Below are 21,444 nucleotides of genomic sequence, written 5' to 3' on the forward strand. Positions count from 1 at the left end.
GATTCTGTGTCCCTCTCTTTCTGACTCTCCCCCATTCATGCTCTGTCTTTCTCTGTCTCAAAAATAAATAAACACTAAAAAAAAAATTAAAAAAAAAAAAAGGAACAAGGAGCATGTCTATGGAAAGAGTCCTGTTCCTCAAGTGATCTGTATAGGGTGCTCTATGTTTAAATTCATTTAAATTTTTAATCCGTTTAGTCCCTTTGCTTTTGTTTACATAATTTTGTTAGTTATTACAAGTAAACTGTACTAGTTTGTGTGTTACCAAAAACAGGTGATACTTTGGTCTTTTCTGTGTGTAGAAAAAAAGTCGACCTACGTCATTTGCTGATGAGCTGGCGGCTCGAATCAAAGGGGAAGCTGCAAGCCAGGTGGAAGAGCAAAGTACGTCTTTGAGATGGGTTGACTTGGTGGGCGAGTGCAGGATCCTCTGCGGGGCTTCACTGAGGGCAGATTTCTCTGTTTAATTTTACTAAGGCATGAGAGGCTTACCCTTTTTTTGGTTTACAGACTCTTGGATAATTAAACATTGTGGACCCCTCCCCGCCCCCTGCAAGAAAAATGCATATGTACGCATCTGTATAACATTTTATTTGCAGTTTCAGGGGACTAATAGATAACCCGGGAGAATCACAGGCCCCAGATTAAGAATCTTTTGCTTAATATTTACTCCTATATTTTGACTAAATATAAATGTACCATATAAAGTAGTGATTTAACAGGATGGAAAGACATCAGAATAATTCGTTTAGCTTGAGTCACTGCTGTGTAAGGTGCTGACTGAAGTACATGGACTCTGGGGGAGCTGAGACACAGAGTTGAATGTCTTGCTCTTAACTTAGGGGCCATAAGCATGACAGAAGTGTAAAACATCAGTATATAAATAGTAAGGGTAGGCTGAGTGTGGTTAGAACTGAAATATTCTTCAAGTCTTGTCCATAGGAGAAGGAAAACCTCGGAAGACACTGAAGGAGAAGAAGGACAGGAGAACTCCCTCAGATGGTAGGCCTTTCCCCTCAATTGTGTTATTTTAGGAGGCTCTTGATTCAGGAATTCGCTTTCATAATTTGTAGAATACCATTTTGAATATTCACAAATGGAGTCTCTCTATTTTCATTCCCAAAGCATTTAAAAGTGTGCTTTGGGATGCTCGGAGGAGAGTTGAATGTGGAGTAAAAATGCTGTAAGGATTTGAATTATTTTATAGCGATCATTAGCTAGAATTCTCCAGAAGTATAGAAACTAGGGATCTCTAGCGTTTGTTTTCGATAAAGAATATATTGGACCCTTTTATATTTAACAGTGACATGCATTACATTCCTGCTTGATTGTCAGTCTACAGATCTTTGTTCAGTCTGCCCTTGCTTCCCCCATATTCTCAGTGAGATAGGTCTGAAGGTGATTGAACCATGTACTTGGCTTCCGGAGAAACTGATCTAGACAAAAGGGATCACTTACGGAGTTCATTTTGCTTCAGACATTTACGGAGTTGAGGGTGGGAACCCAGAGAGCCTTTTAAGGGATTCATTGGACTGCTTAATAAGTTTTTGTTTGAAATTCCTCAGAATGCTGGCACTCAAGTACTTCTTGTTACATGTGGTTAGGTACACTCCAGGCCAGGCTTGGTGATGTTGTAAAGGTCGACCTTGGGAATTTGAGTTCCAAACCCATCTTTAGCAGTCCCTGCTAAACATTCCTTTCTGCTTGTTAGACGAAGAGGACAACTTATTCGCACCCCCCAAGCTGACTGAAGAAGATTTCTCTCCATTTGGCTCTCGAGGTGGCCTGTTCAGTGGAGGGAAGGGACTTTTTGATGATGAGGATGAGGAGGTGAGTCCGTGGTCATCAGTGGAGCTCGCCATAGTTGCATCATGGGTCTATAATTAGGTATGAAAAAAATGGCTTCTTAATTGCAAGTTGCTTCTACTTTCTTATTTTGGGAGATTTTGAACCAAGAATCACAAAATGAGAAAATACTGTACCCTGATGTCCTGTGTGAGATGGAGAGAGATGTGAGAGTGTTAATAATGAATAATTTACTTGATCAAGGAGTTGTTTCTTACCTTATTTGCTGTCTTCTTCTGTGTTTTAGTTCCTGGGTAGGCCCAAACCATTTAAGGGTCTGATTTTGCCATAGTCTTTACTTTGGAATTAATTTCTTGCAGGACAGTAAATATGTATCTTTAAACTTTACGAGGTAGTTTTCTTTAGAAATCCACAATGCAACTACATTTTCGTCTGCTTTTTTGAAGTTTTGTGTCCTATGCTTTATTACAACCAGAGTGATCTCTTCACGGAAGCCCCTCAGGATCAGGAAGCTCGAAGCTCTGTTAATGCAGGTGAGCTCGGATTTAGGCTGACTCTTCTTGTTCGGGAACAGATTTCCAAGACAGTTTACTTCTCATTAGGAGATGGAACCCCTGAAGTTGTTCCTAGGCCTTGCTTCTTTGTTAGGCAGGAAGCTGTTCTGCTTGCCTTGGTCTAGTAAAAAACAGCTAATTTTCATGTGTAATGACTAATTCATGTCTTGGAAAAGCCAAAAGTGCCACTTATAAGCCAACATCATGGTTTTGTCTCTTCCTTAGGGGAGAATTCATAAAAAGTCAAAGAAGGAAAGTAGTCTTGAGCAGTGTTGAGGATATTTTAATTTAATCATGTTTAATTCAGTAGTCTTTTCTGTTTGTTTATTTTGCGAGAGACAGAGACAGTGTGAGCAGGGGAGGGGCAGAAAGAGAAGGAGAGAGAGAGAATCCCAAGCAGGCTCTGCACTGTCAGTGCAGAGCCCAACCTGGGGCTTGAACTCCCAAAACTGCGAGGTCATGAGCTGAGCCAAAACTGAGAGCTGGATGCTTAACCGACTGAGCCACCCAGGCATCTCTAATCATCTTTAATTCAAAGAAACACTTCTAAAATTCTGTATATAAGTTGGAGGTCATTAATTCCATAGTCTGGTGTGCGTCAGAATCCTTTGTGGAGCACCCATGGAAAGGGAAAAAAAACTTAACAAATTTTATTCCATTAGGTATGTGGTAGTTCTTAGGAACTGGGACTTAGTTATGTGAAGTGAGCGGTCTCCTTGGGCCATCAGTCATCAGATTTTGAACTTGCTGTGACACTGGCTGGCTTGATGTCCTGCTGCCTGCCCTCCACTTCTCAGCATCAGTGGATGCTAGTTTCTCTCTTTACTGTTACTGTCTTCATATTTTTTGTTGATGTCTCACATTTTTTGCTGTTCTTTCTACTTGTTTGTTCTCCAACTGGAATGGATAGAGGCGAAACTGTTAAGGACCCCGGCTTGCTCTGCTTCTGCCTTCCCTGTTGTGTTCTACCCCTTCCTTGGCTTCCCCAACTAACCCCACTGCTATTTTTTTTTTTTTTTTCAACGTTTATTTATTTTTGGGACAGAGAGAGACAGAGCATGAACGGGGGAGGGGCAGAGAGAGAGGGAGACACAGAATCGGAAACAGGCTCCAGGCTCTGAGCCATCAGCCCAGAGCCCGACGCGGGGCTCGAACTCACGGACTGCGAGATCGTGACCTGGCTGAAGTCGGACGCTTAACCGACTGCGCCACCCAGGCGCCCCAACCCCACTGCTATTGTTTGATCAGAGTGATCGTCCAAGGGAATCACAGCTTAGATTATATTAACGCCAATAAAAAAGTAATGCTGGTAGAGAGAAGAATAAGCTAAAGCTAAGGAGTTTTAAAATGGCTCTTTTGGGAAAAATTAGTTTTAAAAGGTCTCCACTTAGCTATGTATTGTGTTGCACACATTTTAGGTACATTTAACAAGAAAAGTCATCTTTTCTGAAATGGTTATTTTTTTCTTTCTCATTTTTAGTGTCTTCATCCTCCAAACCTGGAAAGAAAATCCCAGCAGGAGCTGTTTCTGTATTTTTAGGTACCCTAATTTAGGGTTTCTTTTTTAAAAAGCAAATAAGTACTGTTTTGTCATTTTTAAAACTGTCATCTAACTGCTTGCTGGAGAGGAGGCGGTTCAGAGGGCAACAAATAGCCTATGGGAAGAGCTCATTTACTGGTGTTAGCTCATATTCTCTTAGAAGTCAGTGGCCTTGGACTTGTGTTTCAGTGACCAGGTGATTTGCATCGTGGGATGTTCTGTAGCAGTAAAGGATGGGGATGACTGGGTCCTATTAATGTATTTTGGGGATGAATGGAAGCTAAATGTTCTTGGTGGGTGGTCCTTTTTTTTTTTTCCTGTAAAGCCAGGGGACCCACACACACCAGCTCACAGCTATGGCTGCCCTGTCCCTCCACCCACAGGAGACACTGATGTGTTCGGTGCCACCTCTGTTCCATCACTGAAGGAACCACAGAAGCCTGAGCAGCCTGCTCCAAGGAAAAGCCCGTACCCTCCAGCCCCTGCTGGCCTCTTCGATGATGAAGATGACGATGATGACTTCTTTGCGGCATCCTCCAGCAAACCTTCCAAGACAGGTACCTGGTCCAGCCTCTTTTTCTGGGAATTCAGCCAGGGAAAGAATGTTGACCGGAAAAGGGCATAAAGCTTGTCGTGTTGTCTGTGTCCTGCCGTGCCAAGGTCCCTCCTCAAGCTCTCCTGCCACAGAGCTTCATCTCTGCTGCAGGAGTCATGGTGCCTTAGAAGTCTCTGTTTTATCAACCAATCTTTCCTGCTTTGGAAACTAATTACTAGGATTATCTGCCTCATGGAGAGCTGAAATCTGTTCCCCTGTAATACCTGCTGAAGATTTCTAGTTGTGATCTTTGCAATTGCAAAGTTTTTATTTTATTTATTTTTTTGATGTTTATTTATTTTTGAGAGAGAGAGCGCGCAAGCAGGGGAGGGGTCAGAGAGAAGGAGACACAGAATCCGAAGCAGGCTCTGAACTGTCAGCACAGAGCCCGACGTGGGGCTCAAACCCACGAACTGTGAGATCGTGACCTGAGCCGAAGTTGGACGCTTAACTGACTGAGCCACCCAGGCACCCCTGGAATTACAAAGTTTTAATCACACTTTCTTCTGGCAGCACTTAGTAAATTGTATGACAGAATGCCACATGTTAGCTGTTCAGTTGCCAGCCTCTCTGGCCAGAAAGCCTACATATCCTTGATCTTTTCTTGTATGGCAGGGTTTTCAGCCCCTTGGCCACTTTGGCACTCTCCTTTCTTCTCCCCTCAAATTTAAGCCTGTCTTTTCATGAAGTCTCTCTCCTAAATTATTTGTTCATTTATGTGCAGGTGAGTCTCCTGGGACTCTTGTCAGAATGCAGATTCAGATGCGGTGGGTACGGGCTGGGGCCTGTGATTGTACATTTCTAACAGGCTCCCTGGTGGGCAGAGATTGCTGGTCTGTGGGTCACACTTGGTGTTTTTCCAGAAAAGAAGGATAAACTACTAGGTGCACACAGTTTCCAGCAACATGAGGACTCTGTCTTATAAAGACTAGATGAACCAGGATTCAGTGAGAAGCATGTTTCCTGGACTTAGCTCCTTTTCCAGGGGTGGCTGTGAGAAGTAAGGATAGGAGAAGAAACCTGAGGGAAATAACCACCTGGTTATTACAGAAAGAGTACAAACGGACGCATAACACACTGAGATCTAGGCCAACTAAAATGACAGTGATTAAAGCTGGTGGTGCCTCTCTGGGTCTGGGAGGGCTCTCACTTAGTGGGTTATCACTGAGAACTGATTAAGAGTCACAAGTAAGTTGGCAGCTGTCGCTCCCCTGGGACGTTCACAAATCAATGTCCTCCTTTCAGTGATGCACAGCTCAATCAGTGCAGCAGTGCTCCTGGTAGTGAAAGGTCAGAAACTCCCCAGGTGCTCATCCCTAGGTTACATTACGGTTCTCTTGTTTAGTGGAATTTGGTGAAGTGTTAAAAAGAATGAAGTCTGTATATGTTAACATGGGAAGATTCGCTAGGCAGATTAAGTGAAAAACGTAAATCCTAAGACCTATTATTAGAATCATGTTGTCATTTATAGCCTTACCTGTGAATCACTAAAGTGAGCATGCTAGCATATCCTCTGGGGGAAATTAGATGTGTGTGTTCCCAGTGGTCGTCTTGTTTGGGTGGGCTGGTGGAGTTATGGGGGAGATTCCAGTAGTATTTGCTTTTATATGCCCCTATAGATTGACTTTTAATTTTTATTTATTTATTATTATTTTTTAAAGGTTTTATTTTTAGGTAATCTCTACACCCAACATGGGCCTTGAACTCATAACCATGAGATCAACAGCCACATGCTCTACTGACTGAGCTAGCCAGGCACCCCAGTAGTTTGATTTTTTACAAAGAGGAGCCAACCCTCACTTCACAGATTCCTAGGACGGTTGCTTCTTTTGTTGTTGTTGTTTAATTATTATTATTATTTTTGAGAGGGAGCGAGAGTGTGAGAGAGAGGGCATGGAAGCGGGGGAGGGGCAGAAGGAAAGGCTGGGGTGGAGGGAATCCCAAGCAGGTTCTATGCCCAACGCAGAGCCCGACATGGGATTCCATCTCATGACTGAGATCATGACCTGAACCAAAATCAAGAGTCGGATGCTTAACCAACTGAACCACCCAAATGCCCCCACCCCCCAATTTTCTTTTTTTTTTGGGTGGTTGCTTCTTAAATAATCTTTCTTTCTTTAGGTCTCTATTTACCTTTTATGCTAGTCCAAGCTACCCTAAGCATAAGATGCTGGCTGCTTGGATGAGTGTATGAGCCAGGTGGTTAAATCATTGGTCCTGTGTTTCATTTGGGCTCTTTTGTGTTCTTTGAAAAATCCAATGTAATCCACTTCAAATTGCTTCATAACTAATAAAAAAAAAATAATAATTTTGTATTTACTTCTTGGGAGGGAAGGATTTTTTTTTTACTTTATTAAAAAATTTTTTTTAACATTTATTTATTTTTGAGAGACAGAGAGCATAAGCAGGGGAGGAACAGAGAGGGAGGGACACACAGAATCCAAAGCAGGCTCCAGGCTTTGAGCTGTCAGCACAGAGCCCAACGCGGGGCTTGAACTCAGGGACCACAAGATCATGACCTGAGCTGAAGTTAGCCGCTTACCCAACTGAGCCACCCAGACACCCCGGGGAGGATTTTTAATCTGTGAATTTAGTGGTGGGATTTTTGACCTTAGTATAATTTTGTGCCGTGGTATCTTTTCTAAAGACAAAGTCAAATCCACTGCCAGTATCTTTGATGATGAGGAAGGAGACCTGTTCAAAGAAAAAGCAGCTGCTTTGCCAGAAGCCACTGTGAATCAGACAGATGAAAAAAAAGCAAGGGCAGAAAAAAAGGTGAGCGGGAAAGAAGACTTAATGTAGTTAAGTCTTGTTAAGTGTTGTCCTGGGACATCTTGTTAATTCATCTGGAACCCAGAGGGAAGTGGTGTTTCCTTTCTAGTGTATGGTGTCTTAAGATCGTGCAACATCCAGCAAAGGTGAAAGAAGAATACAGTGAACACCCAAACGCCTACCACCTAGATTGAGCACTTGATGGATTTGAGCACTTTGTTGGTTGATCTATTGATGATCTTTTCCTGAATCACGTTAAGGGGTACCAAAGGATGTTTTTCTAATTCTCTCCTTTCTTCTACATTAGCTGACATTTTTCCAAACAGAACAGAAGAGCTTTCTCTCCCTCTTTCCTGCTTTTTTAGTTATCTCTATAGGATCATGGATGCTATTCAACCTATTATAAACTATTAGCATCATTTTGTTTGTTTTTTGGTTTTTTTTGTTTTTTGTTTTTTTGATACTGAAATGAACCTGTATTTGGCCAACTGGATGCATCCCCATCAGCTTTAAAGCTCTTTTGGCTGCTGTCCCTTTCCTTAGTATCTTCCATGGTTAGATCTGTCTTCCCTCCCCTCCCCTTCCCTCCCCTCCCCTCCCGTTCCCTCCTTCTTTTTTTAAACTTGATTCATTTACTTATTTTTAAGTAATCTCTACTTCCATTGTGGGGCTCACACTCACGGCCCTAAGATCAAGAGTCGCATGGTCTTCTGACTGATCGAGCCAGGTGGCCTGATGCATCCTCTTTCTAAAGCACATCGTGTGTGTCCTCACTGTGAAACCCTCACCTTCCCACTGCTGACCACCTAGGTCCCAGCATTCAGAGCCCAGCAGGCTCCTAGGGTGGCCTACCTTCCTATGTTGGCTCCAATCATACATGTGCCATTTGCGCATTGTAGGTAGGCAGTCTGTTCTACCACAGTCTGTTGATCCAACAGATGTGCCCTCTGTCTCAACTTGTTCTTCTCTTATGCGGTTCCCTCTGTCTGCAGTGTCCGTGCCTGTACTATCTCCTGCACCCAGGCTTTGTCCTGAAAGATTTATCAGGGAGCTATTTCTGTCTTCTTTCCTAACTTATACCAGTTTTTAAATTCTTTCTTGTGAAACTTCTTTTGCATTAATTCTTTGTACAAATTTAAAAAAAAAATTTTTTTTTTTTCAACATTTATTTATTTTTGGGACAGAGAGAGACAGAGCATGAACGGGGGAGGGAAAGAGAGAGAGAGAGACACAGAATCGGAAACAGGCTCCAGGCTCTGAGCCATCAGCCCAGAGCCTGACGCGGGGCTCGAACTCACGGACCGCGAGATCGTGACCTGGCTGAAGTCGGACGCTTAACCGACTGCGCCACCCAGGCGCCCCTCTTTGTACAAATTTGATACATGTTTTAGGTCCGCAGCATCGTTTTTCCCTTGGCACACGGCCTAGTGCTTTATCCTAGCAGAGACTCAGAGTGTTTTCTACGTGAACGTGTGAATAAACCCTCCTTTCCAGTTCTCTTATTTGTTAACTCTCAGGTTTTTGTTTTTGTTTTTTTTTTCCCATCAAAGGTTACCCAACCTTCCAACAAAAGTCCCAAGCCCTTGTCAGAAACAAAGACTCAAAAAGGTTTATTTTCAGACGAAGAGGACTCTGAGGTAAGGAATTCTCTTTCTTAGTTCTGGGAATTAGTCCTTGGGTATGACATTAGAAATTATTTTTTTTTTCTTAACATTTATTGTTTTTGAGAGACAGCACAAGTAGGGGAGGGACAGAGAGAGAGAAAGGGAGACACAGAATCTGAAGCAGGCTCCAGGCTCTGAGCTGCCAGCACAGAGCCCAATGCGGGGCTCGAACTCACACACCGTGAGATCATGACCTGAGCTGACATTGGACATTGAACCAACTGAGCCACCCAGGTGCCCTGAAACTATTTCTAAATGACGATTTTGTCAGTAGATGTGTAAGATGTTTTATTAAGTATTGTAGTTCTTTCTTTGAAATTAATATCTTTTTTCTTTTAGTTTTTTTTTTTTTTTAATGTTTATTTATTTTTGAGACAGAGAGAGACAAAGCATGAACGGGGGAGGGTCAGGGAGAGGGAGACACAGAATCTGAAACAGGCTCCAGGCTCTGAGCTGTCAGCACAGAGCCCGACGCGGGGCTCGAACTCACGGACTGCGAGATCATGACCTGAGCCGAAGTCGGCTGCTTAACCGACTGAGCCACCCAGGCGCCCCTGAAATTAATATCTTGAAAACTCATGTTTAGAGTGATGCTTTTCACTCTTAGGGGTGTTGAATCCAGTACATCTCATGGGAGGAAAATACTCTGTTCAGGAGGCTCAAATTGAAGGCTCTTTGTTGATCCACAATGAGTGAGATGCTTTTAACAGGAATCGACATACCATTTTCTTTTCAGTAGTCTCACTGAGTAGTGGGCGTAGTGCCATAGTGTTATGTATTCTGGCATAGCCTCTTATGACCAGGAACAGTGTGGGCGGGCAGTGCTTGCTGCCAGCCTCGGTCCTCACAGGCTCCCGCCTAGAAACCTCTTTCCGGTGGAACAGCATCAGCTCTCAGAAGTGTCACTGCTTTATCTGACTCTCACAGGCCTAGGTTCTTTGAGAACGAATTTTAGGCTAGGCCTGTAGGGGATCAGAGACCTGTCTGAGAATGTAACAAATCCTCTTCATAGAAAAATATGTGGACACGGCAGAAATTTACGTGTAATTTCAGGAAATTGTAAACTCTGGTGTAAGCTCTTACGATTACTTTGCACTAACAGCTAGGATGGACGAACAAATCTTTGGAAGTGGAGTGATTGCCAGTGATGTAAATAAAACCTGTGAGGCTTATATTTCATTGACGGCAGTGTACAGAAGATAGGAATTAACCAGACTCCAGTTAAGCCAAACTCCTGACCCATTGGCACGGCATGTTGGGGCCTCACACTCTGGTCTCATCCACACTCCCAGCCTCCTGCTCATCAAGCACAACCACACTGACCCCTGCCCTCTGGGAGTGCTGTTCCCAGAAACTGGACGCCTTGCTTCCTTACTTTCTATAGTTCTTTTTTGAGGTCTCCCTCAATGGCCCTTTGCATGATTACAAACCTGCTAGCATGTGCCACGCTGCACTCCTTGCCCTCTCTTCCGTTCTGTGCTTCACAGTATGTGTTGCCGTGTGACACTTCTTGTGTGCTTGTGGGTTATCTCAGATAAGCTGAGAATAAGCTAGAATGATCTGCATGAGGGCAGGGCATTTTGTTTCCTCCTCATACACCTAGACTAGTGCTTGGCACTTGAGAAGCCAACAAATAGTTGTCGATTACATGAAGAAACCAAATGTGAGCAATTTCCGTGACTTAAAAGGTATTCCAGTTCCTTATTACTGTGAGATAAATCACTCCAAAACTTAGTAGCTGACAACCCCAGTAAGTTTTATGATCTCTTACAGTTCTAGAAGTGGACTGGGTTCAACTAGGTGCTTTTCATTTAGGGTCTCTCACATGCTTCCAGTCTGAAGGTGGCTGGGCTGAGAATCCTCATAGGTCTGGTACCTGGGTGAGAAAGACTCAGCTGGGGCTCTCGGGGCACCCGTCTCTATCTCTATGTGGTCTCCTAGCATGGCAGCTTCAGGGAAGGTGGGTTCTCAGGGGTGGCGCAGGGCTTCAAAGTGAGATTCCCCAGAGAGCTGTGCAGAGGCTGTGTGGCTTTTTGTAACTGAGCCCTGGATGGCAGCATTATTGAGGCAGTCACAAAGGCCCGCCAGGGTTTAAGAGCAGGAATGCAGACTCCACTTGTTGATGGCAAGAGTATAAAAGAATTTGCAGACAGGTTTCATAACCACCACCAAAGCCTTTGTCCCAGGTACACAGTCATAGATTGTCTTTATTGGGTACTATCAGAGTGCCTGGGCAAGAAAAAGTGTAGCAGTGCAGTGAAATCTTTCCTGAAATGCAATCTTGCTAGTGTGTAAAATGCAGGAGAGGCGTGGGAGCCTGTAGCTCCCCCTATGTGGTCTCTTTACCTCAGCCAACCCGTGGAACTCCATGGGGTCCAGGCGAATCCATTGGGCCGAGAAGAGTTCTTCTCAGTTAATGAAATCTTTAGGTCTATGTTTGAGAGTAGATGTGGATTCCATAATAAAAAGAAATTATCCAGAGAGGTCTTAGAAACTATGTTCTTGTGCTATTTAATTGTCTGGCTCTTGTGTATTCACGTTCCTTTCCTAAGGGAATAGGTGTCCCATTTTATGTTTCTAATTCATGCAGCTCAGTTTGTATCATAGGCTGACACCATCACATTTTGGAAGTTTTTTAGAGTCTACCAGATCTTTTGCAACATCTCTTAGCTATAGTTCAAGTAGAATACCAAACATTTTAAAATAAAATATGAATTCGTATTTATTTGAAAGAAACAGTATAATACTCTTCTAAGAGGAGAAGAGGGTGTTAGTAAATAAAACAAAGTCCTAAATCCAGTAATTTGGGAATCTAGTCTCTATTTCCAGTATTGAATCTGTTTCATCATTCTGATTCTTAGGACAAAAAAAGGAAGTCTTTGCTACTTTTTTAGCACAATAAGAGATTGGAAAATGTCCACGTGGGAGTATAGAAACCTCCAGTGAGGCCACCTGGAGTTCTATGGTGGCATCTTCTTTCTCACATGTGGGTTCTGTGCTGCACTCTGCTAGGAGAAACTGACACGTGTTCTCAGCCACTTTTCTCTGTCACGAAGAGACCTAGACTCACGCAGCCATTATATTATAGTCTTCAATGTTTTATGTTTAATTGATACTTCAAAGAATGTGGTCTGTCTTGTTAACCAGGAACTTTAATCTTGATCCAACAGGATTTGTTTTCTTCACAAAATGTGAGTAAGTCAAAAGAGGGATCTCTCCTGCCTAGCAAACTCCCCACGTCGGTCTCACTTTTTGATGATGAAGATGAAGAGGTAAACATTGTTACTGTAGTGCAAGATAAATAAGTTTTTGAGGAGTAGAAAACCATTGTTGATGTAGATTTCTAGTCAGAGGCTCATACAGTAGAACAAGGTGATAGGGAGGCAAACTATCTGAGGCTCACATAACAAAAATATTTAGTTTTTGTCTCAGTGATTCCTTCCTTGAGTCCTCTTAGCTGTACAATGGGCAGGACATTAGATTCTTGGCCCAGCTCTTGTGGAAGGCTTTGTAGATTTCATTTAAAAAATCTACCTGTAAGAAATATAGAGGATGGATCTTTGTTATACGCAGCGATCCACAACGTCTTGGACAAAGCAGGAATAGGAGAAGATGGCCATGTCCTCACCTTGTTTTTCTTTCCTGCCCTGCATGAGAGAGCAAAGTGGGGGAAAGAAGTAAGAGGGAAGACAAACCAAATCTTCCCTCTTACGCAGTACTGTGCCGTGGCCAAGCTCATGGGCTTTGGCACCAGACCCCTGCTTTCACTTGCAAATCAGGGACCTTGGGCAAGTAACTTCAACCGCCTGAACCTTATATAGCTTAATAGAGTATAGAGTCATTGTAGCAGCCGACACAACTAATGTACAGCTCTTGATACTGTACCTGGCACATCGGAAATATTAGCTCTTGCCGTTAGTATCCCCATCGGATGCCAGTTCATTTTTGGCACGGCCTTTCCTTATTTTCCCATACTCTACCCTGCTTAAAGGCTCCTTTCATTGAATTTTTACATACCAGGATTATTCACCTGCTGTAGTATATTGTTGAGAGTGTTCTTCTAACTTGGGTTCAGGCCCTCTGATGATTTTGTTTCTATTACCTTAGTGAAAATACCTTAATAGATACTTTGGGAATGCCTGACTATACAAAACTTGGCAAATGCCATTCAACCTATGAGAATCAACTCTTCAGTAGGCCAGTGATTATATCTGGTAAATTATTTCTTAAGTTTGTTTTGTCTTTTTAAAATTAACCAGAAACACAAGTCATGCCTTCCCTCTGTCCCAGGTGTGTGACTTCAGTAGGTATGGAAGAGTGGAAAGAGCTCCCTATTTCTCTTTATTGTTAGTAATCCATTGCTCTGGTTTCTAATTCATAGAAAGGTCCAAGTTGTTGGCTGCCATACGGGTTGTACTGGTCTCCCTAGTGAACATACAGGGCCCACCCACAGCGGGCCTGAGTGGGGCCGGATTTCTTCCTCGTTCTGTGTTCTTATCCTCAAGTTACCCTCCTCCTGCTCCTTCCCAAGTGTTTTGCCTTTGAGTTATACATATTCTGTTATACATATTCTGTACCTGACTAGAGATTTATTCTCTAACAATTTGACATGAAGATCGAAGTGTTTTGTTTTATGTGTATGAAGTTGTCATACTCTTCTGTCATTTGTTTTTCTAGGATAATCTTTTTGGGGCAACAGCTGCTAAGAAGCAGACATCGTCTCTTCTAACTCAGAGCCAAGAGAAAGCAAAGCCTTCTGAGCCCTCCAGAAAGAAAGCATCTGCCTTATTGTTCAGCAGTGATGAGGAGGTGGGTTGCAAGTTTCTCCTGGAGAAGAGCAGGAAGTTGTTTGATGGGATTTAAGAGTTACAGCTATCCTGGGATGCCTGGGTGGTTAAGCGTTAAGCGTCTGACTTCAGCTCAGGTCATGATCTCATGGTTTGTGGGTTCGAGCCCTGCATTGGCCTCTGTGCTGACAGCTCAGAGCCTGGAGCCTGCTTCAGAATCTGTGCCTCCTTCTCTCTCAGCCCCTTCCCCACTCGTGTGCTATCTCTCTCTGTCTCTCATAAATAAATAAACATTGAAAAAAAAAAAGTTACAGCTGCTAAATATTTTCTTTTTCTACCTGTTTTATATCCAGTGAAGTTCAGTTACCAAAGACTATGTTCACAAAACTGTCTCTTCTTTTTCTGGAAGAAAGGTATTTAGTTTAAAGGTTAATGTTTTCATGACAGTTGAGAATAAAATAAGTATGCCCCTCAAATTATAACATATGCTAATTCACATGAGTTAGGCCTTATTTTATTTTATTTAAAAACTTTTTTTATTTATTTTTGAGAGAGAAAGTGCACGCACATGCAAGAGAATGGCAGAGAGAGAGAGAGGGAGAGAGAGAATCCCAAGCAGGCTCCATGCTGTCAGCACAGAGCCCAACATAGGGCTCAATCTCATGAACCGTAAGATCATGACCTGAGCCAAGATCAAGAGTTGTATGCTTAACTGACTGAGCCACCCAGGCACCCCTAGGCCTTATTTTATATTGTTAAATGATCCTTATGTTTCAGTATCAAGAATTATAGACATGTAATATTTATGCAAGCTTAACTTCTTTTTTATGAGTCTTTATTTTTTATTTTATTTTTTAGTGTTTATTTTTGAGAGAGAGAGAACAGAGCACAAGAGGGGGAGGGGCAGAGAAAGAGAGAGACACAGAATCCGAAGCAGGTTGCAGGCTCTGAGCTGTCAGCACTGACCCCGAAATGGGGTTCACATCCACAAACCGCGAGATCATGACCTGAGGCGAGGTCAGATGCTTAACCAACTGAGCTACTTAGGCACCCGCCCCCCTTTCATATGAGTCTTAATATTTTCATTTGCTATCTAGATACAAGTTAGCAAAGCCACTAGTGAATAGGGTTTAGCTGCTAATTTAGCTGTACAGAAAAAGACTTTGAAAACCCTGAGCATTTGGGGCATCTGGATGGCTTATTTGGTTGAGTATCTGACTTTGGTTCAGGTCATGATCTCACGGTTTGTGAGTTCAAGCCCAGCATTGAGCTTGCTGCTATCAGTGCAGAGCCTGCTTTGGATCCTCTGTCCCCCCCTCCCCTTTCTGTCCCTTCCAACCCCATGCTTTCTCTCTCAAAAATAAATAAAACATTTTTAAAAATTAAAAAAACAAAACAAAACCCTGAGCATTACAAATGTCCCTGGGGTGCTTGGGTGGCTCAGTTGGTTGAGCGTCTGACTTCACTCAGGTCATGATCTCACGGTTCTTGAGTTCGAGCCCCACATTGGGCTCTCTCTGGTCAGCACAGAGCCTGCTTCAGATCCTCTGTCCCCATCTCTCTCTGTGCCTTCCCTGCTTGTGTGTATGTTTTCTCTTTCTGTCTCTCTCAAAAATAAATTAAAAAAATACTAAAAATCTTCTTGCATTATAATAATTGCTCTTCTTTATTTTAACATTGTAAGAAAATTATGAGGGTATGATGTGGATGGAGAAACTGTAGCTATATCAATGTTTTTTATTGGAAGTAATTTAAAATGACACAACATAATTTGCTTTTTCTATTCCAACAGAATTTATGGATTTTCTATTTTTTTCTTCCTAGCATTGTTAGTCGTTGTTCTTTCTATAGTAATGGGCAACTATAAGTGGAAATTTTCCTACCACAGTATTATAATGATTTAGGGAAAATGAAAACAAAATTGACTTTTGAACAATGTGGGAATTTAGGGGTACTGACTTCCTGTGCAGTTGAAAATTGACATATAACTTTGGACTCTCCAGAAACTTAACTACTAATAAATAGTCTACTGTTGACCAAAATCCTTACCAATAATGTAGACAGTTGGTTAACACATATTTTACATGTTTTATGTATCATACATTCTATACCTAAAATAAAGTAAGCTAGAGGAAATAAAACGTTAAAATCATAAGGAAGGGAAATACATTAATGATACTGTAAATATATTTTTTGAAAAGAATCCATGTGCATTTCAACCCCGTGTTGTTCAGGGGTCAACCATATTAGCTAAAGCTGGGAGCAACAGTACTTGGCTGAGTAAAGATACCCAGTGTTCTAGAACAGTGATTCTCAACCTTGGCTACCCATTGGAATCGGCTGGAGAACTTTAAAGAGTACTCTTACTGAATTCCAGGGCTGTAGATTCTGGATTAAGTAGTTTGGCAGATGGTCTGTCCTTGGAATTTTCTAAAGTTCTCCTGGGAATTCCAGTGTATAGTCACTCTTGAGCCTTACTGCCCTGGAGGAGCACTTCTTAGACCATAACATGTGAAGAAATCACCTGGGCATCCTGTTAACAAATGCAGGTTCTGATTCAGAAAGTCTGGGATCAAACCAGAATTCTGTATGACACATGCTGCTGGTTGTGGACCCCACTTTGATTGGAGAAGCTCTAGACTGTATAGAGACCAAAGGACCACTTATGTAAGTGTTCAGGAGTTCCAAGAGGTGAGAGCATAGCCAAGTGGGGTTCCCTAAATGCTTTCTAAAGGTCTACTTCAGACTTTTGTTGATGGAAGGGGTCACCAGCATCTTTCATTGTGTCTTGTTTATATGTGCATTGCGTGAGCTTTTTATACATTTTTGTCCAGCCTGCTTCAGGATTTTTGAATCGAAGTGTATAATTTTCCTCCGAAGTTGAGAGCTCTTGATTTTTTTTTTTTGACATTCGTCTTCTCAATTTCTTTATAAATAATTTTGAACCTCCTAAGGGTAGACAACCTCCCTTGTCCTAACCCAGAATAGGACCATAGAGGGGAGAAACATAGTGCAGTGATGGAGGAGGAAGGCAGAAAGTTTGCAAGGTCAAAGAACCCAGCTGTCTAGATTTGAGTTCAGAGGAAAGTCCCAGTCATGAGTTCTCTTCAAGAGTGATGTACTTGATTAAGTATTTAGTGTAAATACAATTTAATGGAACTTAAATTTTATTTTATTTCCAGGTTCCTTAGTCTGAATGGTCACTGGGTTTTATATATATATAAAATATATATATTTTATATTTTAAGGACCAGTGGAATGTTACTGATTCACAGATGAACTCAGCGTCTGACAACAGATCTAAAGGAGAACTAAGGGGCTCTGGGACCAATCAGGAGCAGGAGGCTAAGTCTGTGAAAAAGACCAGCCTCTTTGAGGAGGATGATGAAGATGATCTGTTTGCTGTTGCTAAGGACAGGTGAGGTAGTCATTGTAAGAAATCATTTAGCCAGTGTCTGTGGTAATAAGTAAAGGTATTTGATACATAAGATGTTAGTTATTTGGGGGTGACATGATGATTATTCATTACCTAGTAGTTATACAAAGGAGAATGTGTTTGATTTTCACTTGTAAGGTATTTCCCCCCAATACTGGGAAATGTTTTTGTTAGCAGATTTACCTAATTTCTTTTAATTATTTTTTTAACCCCTAAATATTATTTTTCTTAGTTTATTAGGGATTTAAGTGCAGCTTGTTATCTTTTGTTTTTGTTTTTCCTCTGAGATGCCCTGTAGAATGTAAAGTTTGGTCTGGGTTATTTAAGTTTCTCATTTGAATGGAAATCTGCTCAGCATTGAAAAACATCCCGTTAGGAGGATGATTCTTTGCAGAGTGGTGCTTTGTCACACCAGTGGCTGGTGATTCTTAGCTGATCTAGGTGGTGTCCACATGAATACTTGAACTAAAGCCAGCAGGATATTTCATAGACTGAGCATGGGCTGTATTGGTGTTGTAACATGTTGCTTTACAGACAATAGCAAGTGTAGGAGGGGACGTGGAATGTGGGGAAATAGGTTCTATTTACAGAAATGGGTTAGAAAAAAGCTTAGGGCGGAAAACCGCCACCAAGGGCAAAAGCACCCGAGGTTAGCTAGCAAGTTATTGTGATGGGATCACGAGTAACTTGTTATATTGCCTGTAGGAAATTACTTTCCATCTGACTCCAATATACTGTTGTACCTTGATCACAAACTCCACTTGTCCCCCAGACCCTTTGCTTCTTATACACACAAGTTAATGATTACTTCCGATTGTTTTCTCCACGTCTCTGTGTGTAAGATCTTTTTTTCTTCACGTTCACCACGTGGGTAATATCTTGTGAACTCAATAAATACAGAGACAAAACCCCTGTCAGGGCTCGTGTCTCCTCCCGGACATCAGCCTCTCTCATATTCAATTCTGCGTCCGCTCTCTTGCTGGACCAGAGAGAACTCCTGACTCATAGTCTGCGGCGGTGGAAGAATTGGAGCCCTCACACAATGCTGGTGGGAATGTAAAATGGTGCCACTTTGGGGAACAGTCCAGCAGTTCCTTAAAAAGTTAAATACGGAGTTACTCTAGGACTTAATTTCATTCTTGGGTAGATGCTCAAGAGAAATGAAAACATGTCCATACAAACACTTATATATGATTGTTCATTGTAGCATTATTCGTAGAAGCCAGAAAGTGGAAATAAGCCAAACATCCCATCAACTGACGACAGGATGCAGAAAATATGTTCTATCCATACAATGAACTCTGACTCAGCAATAAGAAGGAATAAAGTATTGATACATGCTACAACATAGTTGAACCTTACGTATTGTGTTAATTGAAAGCAGCCAGTCACAGAGGACCACATGCATGGTTCCCTTTGTATATAATGTCCAGAACAGATAAATCTATGGAGACAGAAAGTAAATTAGTGTTTGCCTGGGGCGAGGAGAATTGAGTTTGTTAACAGGCATGAGGCGTCATTTTGGATTGATGGAAATACTGTGAACTTAGATTGTGGTGATGGTTGCACAACTCTGTAACTATACTAAAAACCAGTGAAGTGCATATTATAAAGGGGTAGATTTTATGGTTTGTAAATTATATCTCAAAACCATTCTGAAAACAGAAAGAAGCTCTGTGACTTTAACAGAGTTGTGACATACTGCCTGGTTAGCTGGGCACTTAGGTGTCCTGGCTTGCCTGGACAGCCCTGGTTTGTGCCTGCCATTCCAGCATGACGACTAATAATAATTTCCCTTTCACTCTCAGAAATGTCCTGGTTTAGGCAATAGGCTCTGTGGTTATCTGAATGTTTTCTCATGTCTGTACCTTTCAAATAAATCACAATACTTAACCTGTTATTTATAATGAGAAACACCCTAGTTCGCTGAGCAGCATATTTTTCTTCTGAGGACAGATCTCCATGGGAGGGCCAAACTTAACCAGCAGTTGCTGAGTATGTGGAGTGAGAGCCAACGTTAAGGACTGGCTGTTGTTTCCTATTAGAGCTCTGGCCAGAGAGCTAACTAGTTTTCTGTAGCTTACCTTCAGAATCTGTCATCAGATATTTTTTGTGGGTTGGTTTGGTGTTTTGCTGTGTTTTGTTTTGTTTTTTTTTTAGAAATTACTTGTTCATGGGGCGCCTGGGTGGCTCAGTCAGTTAAGCATCCGACTTTGGTTGAGGTCATGATCTCACGGTTTGTGAGTTCGAGCCCCGCGTCGGGCTCTGGGCTGACAGTTCAGAGCCTGGAGCCTGCTTCAGATTCTGTGTCTCCCTCTGTCTGCCCCTCCACTGCTTGCACCCTGTCTCTTGCATTGTCTCAAAAATGAATAAACATTAAATTTTTTTTTTAATTAAAAAAAATTACTTGTTCACGCTTAGTTGGTTAAGTGTCTGACTTTAGCTCAGGTCATGATCTCACAGTTTGTGAGTTTGAGCCCCACATTGGGCTCTGTGCTGACAGATCAGAGCCTGGAGCCTGATTCAGATTCTGTGTCTCCTCTCTCTGCCCCTTCCCCGCTCACACTCCGTCTCTCTCAAAAATAAACATTAAGAATAAAAAAAGAAATTGCTTGTTCAGAAAATCATGCATGGGATATTTTCCTGCTATAGTTGCTTAATGAGGTTTCTGGTATTCTTTTTTTTTTTTTTTTTTTAGTGTTTTATTTTTGAGAGAGAGAGTTCAAGCAGGACAGGGGCAGAGAGAGAGGGAGACAGAATCCAAAGCAGGCTCCAGGCTCCAAGTTGGAGCCTGAGTTGGATGCTTAACTGACTGAGCCGAAGTTGGATGCTTAACTGACTGAGCCACCCAGGCGCCCCTTGGTTTCTGGTATTCTTTAGGCATCTGATATAGTGATTGCTCATCATCTAGAAGTCAACTGTTTTGGTTATAATTTATATAAATTTTTATTGGTGTATATCCATAAAGGTATATTAGATACTACCGTACTGTGTCATTAAAAATTGGCTTTTTGCTTTTATAACTTATTCAGGGTATAGTCTTAATGTTTGACCATTCTTTAGTGTATACGTCCAATTAAGTGCACTCAACTATTTAGTTTTGTTCCCTAGTCTGTGATAAGGATCACAGTTTTTTTGTATTTGTTTTTGTTTTTTTTTTAAGTTATAGGCAGAAGTTGGTATTAAACTAATGAATAAGTTTCCTAGTATCTTGCTAATAATTAAACTTACAAAAAAGGTTATAATACATATACTTATTAGTGTGTATGTTAATTATATTCTAACGTAAGTAGATATAGATGGTAAACAATTTGCTGAAATAACATGTTAGTATTACTTTTAGCTAGCTAAAATTGAATTTAAAGTTTGCATTACTTTGGTAATTCTGTAGTGTGCTAGTTGGATGATTCCTTATCACATAGCGAAAACTGGAACTTGACCTTTGAGTAGTTAGAATGCTTTCTGTTCTGGATTCCCCATGTCTAGTGCTAAGCCTCCCTGTGATTCTCCACTGTCATATATCTGTCCCTTAAAAGCTCTGATCAGTATTTGTTCTGTTTATTGGCTACCTTCTCTGTGGAGCCAGGGCAGAATCTAGGTGAGAAGGTAGGTGAAGACCAGCTAGAGGAAGGTGGTGAGGAGAGCTGTGGCTGAAAGGGCCCAGTATATTCTCTCTCTCTCTTTCTCTCAATATTTTAACTTCACACTGTTTTTGGTTTTGTTTTGTATTGTTTTTAAGTAGGCTCCACACCCAACATGGGGCTTGAGCTCATGACTCTGGAATCAAGAGTCACATGTTCTACTGACTGAACCAGCCAGGTGCTCCCCCCCCCACCCTCCCACCCCAACCCCACTATATTCTTTATTGAAAACAAATGCTGGAGATCTCGTTTCTGTGTATCTAGAGAATTCTAGAAAGCTAATGGTCCTTATAAGATTGAATAATGCAAATCTTTGTAGTATTTTTACTCCAAACCTACCTCTCCTCCCAGCATCCCCATACATGCTTTTAAATACTTGCAAAGCTAGTGCTCGCTTCAGCAGCACGTATACTAAATATTTGCAAAGCTAACAGTTAGTGCTCCTACAGTGAATCAAAGGGACAAGTAGAGAAGGCCCCTGAACTCTTCCACATAAGGATGAGAGACAGGCTGATGATTTGCTAGACACAAATGGCACCTACTTCAAAAGTTTTTCTCATTTGCTTTCAACTACGTAAGGTCAGCAGATGTCTTGGGTGTTTTGGTGGTAGATGGGTTCCTGTAAGTATGGCCTGGAAGGAATATTGTA

General features: G+C 41.8%; 1 protein-coding gene across 4 annotated transcripts in view; it reads left to right on the forward strand.

The window, feature by feature from the left end:
• LOC101096765 (WASH complex subunit 2) overlaps positions 1-21,444 on the forward strand; it is a 62,098-nt gene that overhangs the window by 20,385 nt on the left and 20,269 nt on the right. For 3 of the 4 annotated variants that reach the window (XM_019813511.3, XM_019813513.3, XM_019813514.3), the window contains exons 10-20: positions 303-384; positions 931-1,002; positions 1,712-1,830; positions 2,282-2,339; positions 3,841-3,900; positions 4,284-4,457; positions 7,143-7,270; positions 8,818-8,904; positions 12,102-12,203; positions 13,609-13,740; positions 16,967-17,136. In XM_019813511.3, the coding sequence (XP_019669070.3) occupies positions 303-384; positions 931-1,002; positions 1,712-1,830; positions 2,282-2,339; positions 3,841-3,900; positions 4,284-4,457; positions 7,143-7,270; positions 8,818-8,904; positions 12,102-12,203; positions 13,609-13,740; positions 16,967-17,136 (1,184 nt within the window). The remainder of the gene's footprint in view (positions 1-302; positions 385-930; positions 1,003-1,711; positions 1,831-2,281; positions 2,340-3,840; positions 3,901-4,283; positions 4,458-7,142; positions 7,271-8,817; positions 8,905-12,101; positions 12,204-13,608; positions 13,741-16,966; positions 17,137-21,444) is intronic. The other variant, XM_019813512.3, reaches the window with a different exon arrangement.

Source organism: Felis catus, chromosome D2 (assembly GCF_018350175.1).
Source record: "Felis catus isolate Fca126 chromosome D2, F.catus_Fca126_mat1.0, whole genome shotgun sequence".
Lineage (NCBI taxonomy): Eukaryota > Metazoa > Chordata > Mammalia > Carnivora > Felidae > Felis > Felis catus.